Source organism: Pseudorasbora parva, chromosome 17 (genome assembly GCF_024679245.1).
Source record: "Pseudorasbora parva isolate DD20220531a chromosome 17, ASM2467924v1, whole genome shotgun sequence".
NCBI classification, from domain to species: Eukaryota; Metazoa; Chordata; class Actinopteri; order Cypriniformes; family Gobionidae; genus Pseudorasbora; species Pseudorasbora parva.
In genome coordinates, this window is record NC_090188.1 from 2,719,096 (window position 1) to 2,730,040 (window position 10,945).

The window sequence follows — 10,945 nt, forward strand, 5'->3', positions numbered from 1 at the left end:
TGAATTATTATATTTTATTATGCACATTGCATTTTAAACATTTGGCTCTCAATAGTTAGCCTGGATGCCCACAACATTTTTAGGTCGGGCAGTTCTGTCTGGACTCGCTCCGTAGAGGAGTGATTATCCCCGAACAGTAACTGACCAATGAGATCATCAGGGCGGGCTTTAGACGACGACGGACAGATGATCAACAGTAACGTAATCATCACGTCATCAAAGGGGCTTGGGTTATATTTGTTTGAATCCTAAACGGAGAGCTTGTTTGTATCTGCATCACCTTCACTATTTCTCTCAGAAATGATGATCATGTTGGGTAAGTACTCTGTGTATCAGTAAATTATTTTATTTTTTTACAACACCGGCAAAGATCGTTTATTCCAGCGCGCGTGCAGACAGTTTTTACGACAAAACCTGCCAACTACTAGCCCTAAACAATAGCTTCTCGGGGGGATCTCTGGGGAAAAAATGGTGTTCGGGGGTAAAGTGTGTGTTATTTTGGCAAGGTTGCTGCTAAAATTCGCGCTCATGGGTCTATATATCACATAATAGTCGCTTCAACCCGCGGACATAGAAAACAACCCACGGAAAAAAACGCGGACTTGGCAACACAGTGCAGTTGAGCTCTGTTGACATTTGACAATGCGTCGCTCCGCTGCTCTGATTGGTTGTCGGTCTGTCCAATTGAGGTCTTTCCTGATTCGGTTGAAACACGCCCCATAATCACAGCCCAATGGAGCATCAGACTCATATTCTGACTAGAGCTGAGAATGACCACGGCAGGCTACTCAATAGTGTCTTTAACTTAACTTCTTTAAATAAGAAAAAAGTGATTATAAATGTACTGTTTTTTTAAATAATTAAAAACGTTGGTAACACTTTACTTAAAGCACTTATGTATAATGCATTATAAAGGTGTTCATAATGTGCATAATAATGCATCATGTCTTTTCATAAGTAATTATAACCAACATTAAAATGTATTTATATTTCGAAATTGGTCACAGTGTGTGTGTGTGTCGGAGTGAGTGTGTGTATGAATGCGTGAGTGAGTGTGTGTGTGTGTGTGAGTGTGTGTGTGAGTGAGTGAGTGAGTGAGTGAGTGAGTGAGTGAGTGAGTGAGTGAGTGAGTGAGTGAGTGAGTGAGTGAGTGAGTGAGTGAGTGAGTGAGTGAGTGAGTGAGTGTGTGAGCGAGTGAGTGAGTGAGTGAGTGAGTGTGAGTGTGAGTGAGTGAGTGAGTGAGTGAGTGAGTGAGTGAGTGAGTGTGTGAGTGAGTGTGAGTGAGTGCGAGTGTGTGCGAATGTGAGTGAGAGTCAGTGTGTGTGTGTGTGTGTGTGTGTGAGTGAGTGAGTGAGTGAGTGAGTGAGTGAGTGCGAGTGTGTGCGAGTGAGTGCGTGTGTGCGTGTGTGTGCGAGTGAGTGCGTGTGTGTGCGAGTGAGTGCGAGTATGTGCGAGTGTGTGCGAGTGAGTGCGTGTGTGTGCGTGTGTGTGCGAGTGAGTGCGAATGTGAGTGAGAGTCAGTGTGTGTGTGTGTGTGTGTGTGTGTGTGTGTGTGTGTGTGTGTGTGTGTGTGTGTGTGAGTGAGTGAGTGAGTGAGTGAGTGAGTGAGTGAGTGAGTGAGTGAGTGAGTGAGTGAGTGAGTGAGTGAGTGAGCGAGTGAGTGAGTGAGTGAATGAGTGAGTGTGTGAGTGAGTGAGTGAGTGAGTGAGTGCGTGAGTGAGCGTGTGAGCGAGCGAGCGAGCGTGTGTGTGTGTGAGTGAGCGAGTGAGTGAGTGAGTGTGTGAGTGTGTGAGTGAGTGAGTGAGTGAGTGTGTGTGTGTGTGAGTGAGTGAGTGAGTGAGTGAGTGAGTGAGTGAGTGAGTGAGTGAGTGAGTGAGTGAGTGAGTGAGTGAGTGAGTGAGTGAGTGAGTGAGTGAGTGAGTGTGTGAGCGAGTGAGTGAGCGAGTGAGCGAGTGAGCGAGTGTGTGAGAGTGAGCGAGTGAGCGAGTGAGCGAGTGAGCGAGTGTGCGAGTGTGCGAGTGAGTGAGTGAGTGAGTGAGTGAGTGAGTGAGCGAGTGAGCGAGTGAGTGCGAGTGTGTGCGAGTGAGTGCGTGTGTGTGTGTGTGTGAATGTGAGTGAGAGTCAGTGTGTGTGTGTGTGTGCGTGCGCGAATGTGTGAGTGTAAGTGAGTGTGTTAATAGATATGACAAATAATTCCACCACTGTTGCAGTCTGAACTCCTCTGTGTACCTGCGGTCTGCATGCGGTTCAGTCTGATACTGGGTTCACTCAGAACCTGTTCAAACGTCCGCAGTCCTCTACAGTACCAGCTCTCTGCGGTTCTGGGTCCGACCCCAAAGACACTGCTGAACAACTGAGACACAAACATGAACACACACATGAACACACACACATGCATACACCTGCTAAGCTCGGAAGTCCTGGAGAGATGCACTTTACCTTCATAGTTCGGTACCTGTCGTCATTCAGGATCTCTTGAGCTCTGGAGGATGATCCACAGTCGAAGATCTCCTGCGCAGATAAAGATGGAGACAGATGCACAGATTGTTATCTGCCGCCGTTAGGCACAAACAGCTTAATCCAGCTCAACATGTTTATATTTATATGCTTGCTAAGAGTCTGTTCTGACTATGGAGAACGTTACGACATCTAGTTTAAAAGGTTAGTTCACCCAAAAAATGAAATGTCATTAACTCCTCACCCCAATGTCGCTCCACACCCATAAGACCTCCGTTCATCTTCAGACACAGTTTAAGATATTTTATATTTAGTCCGGTGTATGCACACTATACTGTCCATGTCCAGAAAGGGAATAAAAACATCATCACAGTAGTCCATATGAGACATCAGTGGGTTAATTAGAGTCTCTTGAAGCATCGGAAATACATTTGGGTCCAAAAATAACAAAAACTACGACTTTATTCAGCATTGTCTTCTCTTCCGAGTTTGTTTTCAATCCTCAAATGAAAATTCAAACGGTTATGAATCAGTGAATTGATTCATGATTCGGATCGCGTGTCAAACTGCTGAAATCACGTGACATTGGCGATCCGAATCATGAATCAATTCGCTGATTCATAACCGTTTGAATCTTTATCTGAGGATTGAAAACAAACCCAGAAGAGAAGACAATGCTGAATAAAGTCGTAGTTTTTGTTATTTTTGGACCCAAATGTATTTTGGATGCTTCAAGAGACTCTAATTAACCCACTGATGTCTCATATGGACTACTGTGATGATGTTTTTATTCCCTTTCTGGACATGCACAGTAGTGTATAACTAAACCTATAACTCTAAGAAGAGATTAGAAAAAGGTTGTAAGAACAAAAGAGAATATTAAGTCTGTGTTTCCTGTGTTTTAAACTTCTGGAGAGAAGCTTGCTGTGGTGGAAAAGGTGAAATATCTTGGTCACATTTTTAAGAGTGAGTTCTTTGACGATGACGGCATTCAAAGACAGTATTGTAAATTGTATGCACAAGCAAATATGTTGGCACACAAATTTCACATGTGTTCAAATAAGGTAAAAGTGTGTCTGTTCAAAGCTTACTGTACTCCGCTCTACACTGCCCACTTGTGGTGCAGTTACAGTAAAAGTAAATACAGGAAGCTGTTAGCCTGGATGCCAGCTGAACTTAGCCCCGCCCACAAAATGTTTAGGTTGGGCAGTTCGGTCTGGCCTCGCTCCGTAGAGGAGTAATTATCCCCGAACAGAAACTGCTCGGACCAATGAGATCATCAGGGCGGGCTTTAGAAGATGACGGAAAGATGATCAACAGTAACGTAATCATCACGTCATCAAAGGCGCTTGGATTATATTTGTTCGAATCCTAAACGGAGAGCGGAGAGTTTGTATCTGCATCACCTTCACAATTTCTCTCAGAAATGATGATCATGTTGGGTAAGTGCTCTGTGTATCAGTAAATTATTTTATTTTTTTACAACACCGGCAAAGGTTGTTTATTCCAGCGCACGTGAAGACAGGGTTGCCAAGTTTTCCAACAAAACCTGCAAACTACTAGCCCTAAACAATAGCTTTTCGGGGGGTTCTCCAGAAAAAAAAAGGTGTTTGGGGGGTAAAGTGTGTGTTATTTTGGCATGGTTGCTGCTAAAATTCGCACTCATGGGTCTATATATCACATAATAGTCGCTTCAAGCCGCGGACATAGAAAACAACCCGCGGAAAAAAAACATGGACTTGGCAACACATGCAACTGATGCAGAGAGACCGAGAAAGCAGCAGACCGAGTGACAGAGATCGGTTGCCGGGCAGACAAACAGTTACCCAAGTTAATTTATCAGCAAGTTCAACGGTGACATTAGCTTGTGGCAAGACTTTTGGAATCAGTACGAAACCGTTATTCACAAAAAACGACCCGCTGAGCAAAACGGAGAAGTTTAATTATTTGAAGACATATCTGACTGGCGCTGCTTCAAAGGCAATAGCGGGACTGATGATGACAGACGGCAATTACGATCACGCGATCGATCTGCTGCAAAACCGGTTCGGAAGGAAGGATCTACTGATCAATGCACACATGACAAAACTGTTGAATCTCTGCCCAGTAAAGAAATCACACGATGTCAGTGCTCTGAGACAACTTTACGATGAGTGTGAAGTTCAGATCCGTAGTTTAGAATCGCTGGGTGTTGCGTCAGAGGCTTACGCCAGCCTGTTATGTCCTGTTCTGCTACAGATGATTCCAGATGACATTGCTCTCCAGTACAGTCGTCAAAGAGGAACCAGTGATGAATGGAAGGTCTCAGAAGTTATGGAATTCCTGCAAAAAGAGATTTTGAGCAGAGAAAGAGCCATGCAACTGATTAAGCCAGGTAATTCCAAAGACATCCAGAGCTATCACAAACCATTTAAAAGACCAGACACTTCAATTGAAATGAAACAGAAAAGGCATCACATGCCATCAGCTGCAGTACTGCAAACCAGCAGTCAAAGAATTCAGAACTGCCTTTTCTGTGACAGTGCCACACACAAAACAGAACTGTGTCCGGAAACTGAAATTGCTGCACGGAAAGAAAAACTGATGAAAATGGGACGATGCTTTGTCTGTCTTGGCCCAAAGCACATTGCAAGATTCTGTAAGGCAAAAGTGTGCTGTAACAAATGTGGAGGCAGACATCATGTTGCTATGTGTGAGAAAGGAGAAACACACACATCAGACACTGACAACTGTGACCATGTAGTGTCTTCATTTGCTTCACATTCGGTAAAGATGCAGCCCTCTAAACAGAACAACACTGTGCTGCTTCAGACTGTGAGAGCATGGGCAGAAGGACCTGGCGGACGTAAAAGCATTCGCTGTCTACTGGATGGAGGCAGTCAGAGAAGCTTCATCAGTGAGAGTACAGTAAGAGCTTTAAAATTACCTGTGATAAAGCAAGAAACTTTCACACTTCATACGTTTGGCTCTGCAGCACCAGTAACATCGAGACGCAACACAGTGAAGGTAATTCTGCAGAACATCTGGAACAAAGAGCAGAAGGTTGAAGTAGAGGCACTCGAGACCCCACAAGTATGCACCGCAGTGATGAAGATCCCAGGTGAGCACATCCAAGCAGAGCTAAAACGAAAAGGCTTGCAGCTGGCAGACTACCCAGACCCTAGCACTTGTGATACAGAGTTGTCAATGTTGATTGGTGCAGATTATTATTGGAATATAGTCAGGCCAAGTAGAGAGAATCACGGATGCTCTTGTGGCCATTGAGAGCATTTTTGGATGGTCAGTGCAGGGCCCAGTCACAATGTCCAGTGTTTCTGACACAGCATTCATGCACGTACAGATAAATGAAGACACGCTGGTCTCAGAATGTCTGAAAACCTTCTGGGAAATAGAGTCCCTTGGCATTACCATGCAGCAGGCTGACAGCCCTGAAGAAGAGGAAGCTCTTAACATGTTTGAAAAAACAACTCGGTTCAAGAACGGGCGATATGAAATTGAGCTGCCATGGCGACCTGATAAACCAGAACTCTCAGATAATTACAAAATTGCAAAGAAAAGATTTGTTGAAGGACTTAAAAGAAAGTTGCAGTCAGATGTAGTGCTGTATCACAGATACAACGAAGTTATGAATGATTACCTAGAGCAGGGCATCGACGAAGACGTGCAGGAGGACAGCTCATCTCCAACCGCTGTGAAGTACTACATGCCTCATCATGCTGTTCTCCGCGAAGACAAGGTAACTACAAAGCTGAGAGTGGTGTTTGATGCCTCATCACATGACCCTGGCTCTCCATCACTAAATGACTGTTTACTAACTGGCCCTAACCTGAATCCAGATCTGCTCGGCATATTAATCAAATTCAGACTGAATGAGATGGCATTTACTGCAGACATCAAGAAGGCCTTCTTGCAGATTTCTCTTGCCGAGAAGGACAGAGACGCTGTGCGATTCCTCTGGCTCACTTCACCACCCCATGAAGACACAGGCGAGAAGCAGCGTGTGCTACGGATGACGAGAGTGGTGTTTGGAGTGTCCCTGTCACGTCACAGACAAAGGAATGGGTGCGAGGACTCAAGTGCAAGAAGAATAATATTTATTAATAACAAATAAAACATAAATGCAAAACAAAACCCACGAGCGGGGAAAACATAACTAGAAAATACATAAACTGAAACTGAACACATACCACATAGAAGTCACAGGGGAACAGAAGACGTAGACAGTACACAAGCACATGCTCAGAATGACAAAACCCACATGTGCACACAAGACAGGACAGGCATGTGACATCCCCCAGCCCATTCCTCCTGGCAGCTACAGTGAGAAAGCATCTAAAGGGATATGAAGCCCAACTTCCTGAGGTAGTGAAGACAATAAAAGAATCGCTTTATGTGGACAACTTCATCTCAAGTGCAAGTAACGTTGAAAATGCTTTCACCATATCATCCGGTGCAAGAAAGATTATGTCTGCAGCTGGACACCCAACTGCTGGATTGAAGGAGAAATGGAAGACAGCAATGAGTGAACTTGCGGAGGAGACAAAAATGCATGGATCTGTGCTGAAGGTACTAGGCTTAGTGTGGAGAACTGAAGCAGATGATTTCGTCTTTGATCTGACTGCATTGCTGGATGCTGTAGCTAAAAGACAGAATACTAAAAGAAGTGTTCTAAAGCTCTCTGCTCGCATATTCGACCCAATAGGCTTTCTTGCCCCATTCACTGTGCGTGTGAAATGCCTTTTCCAAGAGATGTGGATACGAGGCCTTGGATGGGACGAGGAACTGCCCACAGATCTTACACAAGAATGCAAGGATGGTGTTCAGAACTTCCACAGATCCACCACCTAAGCATTCCTCGTTGGTATGGAATAAAATCTGAGCACAGACACGATGCACAACAGCTTCACGTGTTTTGTGATGCAAGCGAGAAAGCTTATAGTACTGTTGCCTACCTGCTGCGAGTAGCGGACGATGGAGCAAAAACTACATGCCTTGTCGCTTCAAAGTCCAGGGTAGCCCCCCTGAAGAAGATATCACTGCCCCGTCTTGAGCTGATGGGAGCGGTGATTGGAGCAAGACTAGGAAACAGTCTGTTAAAGCCGCTGAATATGGAGCTCCATCAAGTTCACATGTGGACAGATTCGATGATTGTGTTGCAGTGGATTCGCAGTCCAGCTTACAAATGGAAACAGTTTGTGTCAAACCGAGTGTCCGAAATCCAGTCTTTAACCGACCCTGCATCGTGGCATCACTGTAAAGGCAAGTTCAATCCTGCAGACCTCCCCACCAGAGGTCAGACTGTAGCTAACCTGAAGGAAACTGATCTGTGGTGGAAAGGACCTTCATTTCTGACTGCGCCAAATCTGCTGGAGGAAAGCGATGTGACTAGTGAGCTTAAACAAAGTCAGCAGATAACTATGCAGATCAGTAGCAGCGACCAAAGGGGGATGAACTTGTGCTGGATTTACTAAAGTACAGCAAGCTGAAAACAGTGGTGCGAGTCACTGCTTGGATCAAACGGTTTGTGCACAATGCAAGTTCACGTTTCAAGAGACGAGGCGAGTTGACTGTTGATGAAATGTTTGAGGCTGAGAAGTACTGGATAAAAGTGACACAAGATATCAGTTTTAGTCATGAGATTAATTTGCTAAAGGCTGGTAAGCCCCTGAACTCAGATTCAAAAATCAGAGACCTAAAACCTTCCCTTGATGAAGATGGATTGCTTCGTGTTGGAGGCAGACTGCAACAATCAGATTTTAGTTACAGAGAAAAACATCCGTGGATTCTGCCCAACAAAGACAAATATTGTGAGCTGCTGGTTCAGCACAACCATGAATTTATCATGAATTCCGGTCTGAGAGACACACTAGTACAAATCAGAAGCAAATACTGGATTTTGAGAGGCAGACAAATCGTGAAAGGTATTCTGTCAAAATGTACTGTGTGCAAAAGATTTAAAGCAAAGCCCGCACAACAGGACACTGCTCCTTTACCACGAGACAGAATAATAGAGACCCCTCCATTTGAAGTAACTGGCATAGACTTTGCAGGTCCGCTGTATGTGAAGAAAGATCGTGTGCTATGCAAGGCTTATATTGCTCTGTTCACAAGTGCCGTCACTAGAGCAGTGCATTTGGAGCTGGTTTCCAGTCAGTCAACTGAAAGTTTCCTGTTAGCCCTCAAGCGATTTGTTTCTAGAAGAGGGCTTTGTAAAGTCATCTATTCAGACAATGCCAAAACTTTTAAGAGAGCGAACCAAGACCTTAGTGAGCTGTGGAAAGCCATCAAAGAGCCACAAATTCTGGAATACTTCTCAGGGAAAGGCATCACTTGGCGTTTCATTGTAGAACGAGCAGCCTGGTGGGGTGGATTTTGTGAGAGGCTTGTAAGGTCTGTGAAAACGAGCCTGAGGAAGGTGCTAAGAAGAGCATCACTCACCTTTGAAGAAATGTCTACGATCCTTGCCGAAGTAGAGGCCACACTGAATTCCAGACCCATTACCTTTGTCCACAATGAGCTTGACGAGCCACAGCCACTAACGCCTGCACACTTCTTGGTCGGTGACCGACTCACTTCACTTCCTCCAAAACCATTTCCTGCAGACTATGATCATCCCACTGTGAGTAAGGAGGATATGACAAGAAGGTGGAGAAACAGGAACCGACTCATGACCAACCTGTGGAATCGATGGAGAAAGGACTATTTGCTGGACCTGAAATCTGCACATTCTTGTAACACCCAGAAATGTACTGAGTTGAAGATGGGTGACATTGTTCTCATCGGAGAGGCCAATACACTGAGACAAACCTGGAAATTGGGAAAAATTGAACAGCTGTTTCCAGGTCGAGATGGCAAAGTCAGATCCTGTGCTGTTCGCACATCTACAGGGACTGTGTTGAAGAGACCCGTTCAGTTGCTTTATGCATTAGAGATTTGATGCATTAGAATTGATGAACAGTTGTTCTTGGGGGGAGGATGTTGTGAATTAATTTGAGTAGTAATATAATGTTTAATTAATTTTCTTCCATGATAACAGAAAAAGTTTGAATTGCTGTTTATTAGGTTGTTCAGCTTTAAGAAAAGTCTACCCATAAAGCTTAGGGGGTGAGAGCGCGCGCACAGAAGAGAAAAGAAAATGAGACAGAGTGTGTGCTGTAACAATGTGTAATCCTGTTCCCAAACTTAAGTAAACAGTTTGTTTATTTTATTTTCAAGTCGTCAGTGGTCATTATTGCTTTGCTAAGAAGAAAAGACACGACAGATTGGTTGTCGGTCTGTCCAATCGAGGTCTTTCCTGGTTGGGTTGAAACGCCCCATAATCACAGCCCAATGGAGCATCAGACTCATATTCTGACTAGAGCTGAGGATGATCACGGCAGGCTAGGAAGCTGCAGGTTGCATATAATGATGCACTTCGCATTCGATTCAAGATCCCTCGATGGACAAGTGCCAGTTTACTATTTGTTCAAAATAATGTTCCCACACTAAATGCGGTGATTCAGAATTTGGTGTATACATTTATGAAGCGTCTTGAGGTCTCACAAAATGATATTATAAATGTTTTAACGATGCCTAAGCAGAGCACTGTCAGGTTTAGCTCTAAGCTATGGAGACACTGGAGAAAATGCTTATATGGATTTTTAATGTGTTATTGTATTGATTCATTTTGTTTTTCATTTCTTTTGTTTTTGTGTGAATGTTTATATATGGACCTTTTGTGCGTCTGAAGAGAAGCTTGACTATGACTATGAGCTGCCATGATTAAACACAGTAACTGTAAATAATCTATGCACACACACACATACACACACACACATACACCGTCCGGGTTAATTACAGCTTAATAAGTCTAATGAAATGCTCATTGCGTTGTCTCCCATAGCTCTGGCGCTGTTGTGAAGATGCTTTATTTACTGTCTTACAGTCTCTCTGTCTGCAGGAAGCACAACCAGTGTATTAATCACATTCGGAGTGTGTTGAGATCACATTTATCACTGTAAATGTGGCCGGTAATGACTGACTTTCCAATCAAACACACTTCCTATTAATGAGAGCCAACTTAAACTGCACACAATTCAGTCTCATCGAAGAAATATAAAGCACTAGACCTTTTTATGAAGGGCAAGAGAGTTTCAATGGGATGTGTTACTGTATGCTGTCAGTAATCCTACAGCATTTTTGTCACGTGTCACTCAATTATTAAAAGCTAATTGTCTTTAATTTTTAAAACGCATTATATTACAAGCTCTTCATTGTATTCTCCAGACAGCTGTCAAACAAACACAAAAGCACACTCACAAACACAAATCTCAATTATTACTATATAATGACAAACAATACATAATTAGAGAGTGAGTGAGTGAGTGAGTGAGTGAGTGAGTGAGTGAGTGAGTGAGTGAGTGAGTGAGTGAGTGAGTGAGTGAGCGAGCGAGCGAGTGAGTGAGTGAGTGAGTGAGTGAGCGAGCGAGCGTGTGAGCGAGTGAGTGAG

The 10,945-nt window shown here is 43.9% G+C and overlaps 1 protein-coding gene across 1 annotated transcript in view; it reads right to left on the reverse strand.

Moving 5' to 3' along the window:
• dntt (deoxynucleotidyltransferase, terminal) overlaps positions 1–10,945 on the reverse strand; it is a 194,231-nt gene that overhangs the window by 133,478 nt on the left and 49,808 nt on the right. Inside the window, exons 5-6 of the mRNA XM_067422152.1 lie at positions 2,440–2,511; positions 2,230–2,353 (exon numbers count right to left, since the gene is read on the reverse strand). Of these exons, the coding sequence (XP_067278253.1) occupies positions 2,230–2,353; positions 2,440–2,511 (196 nt within the window). The remainder of the gene's footprint in view (positions 1–2,229; positions 2,354–2,439; positions 2,512–10,945) is intronic.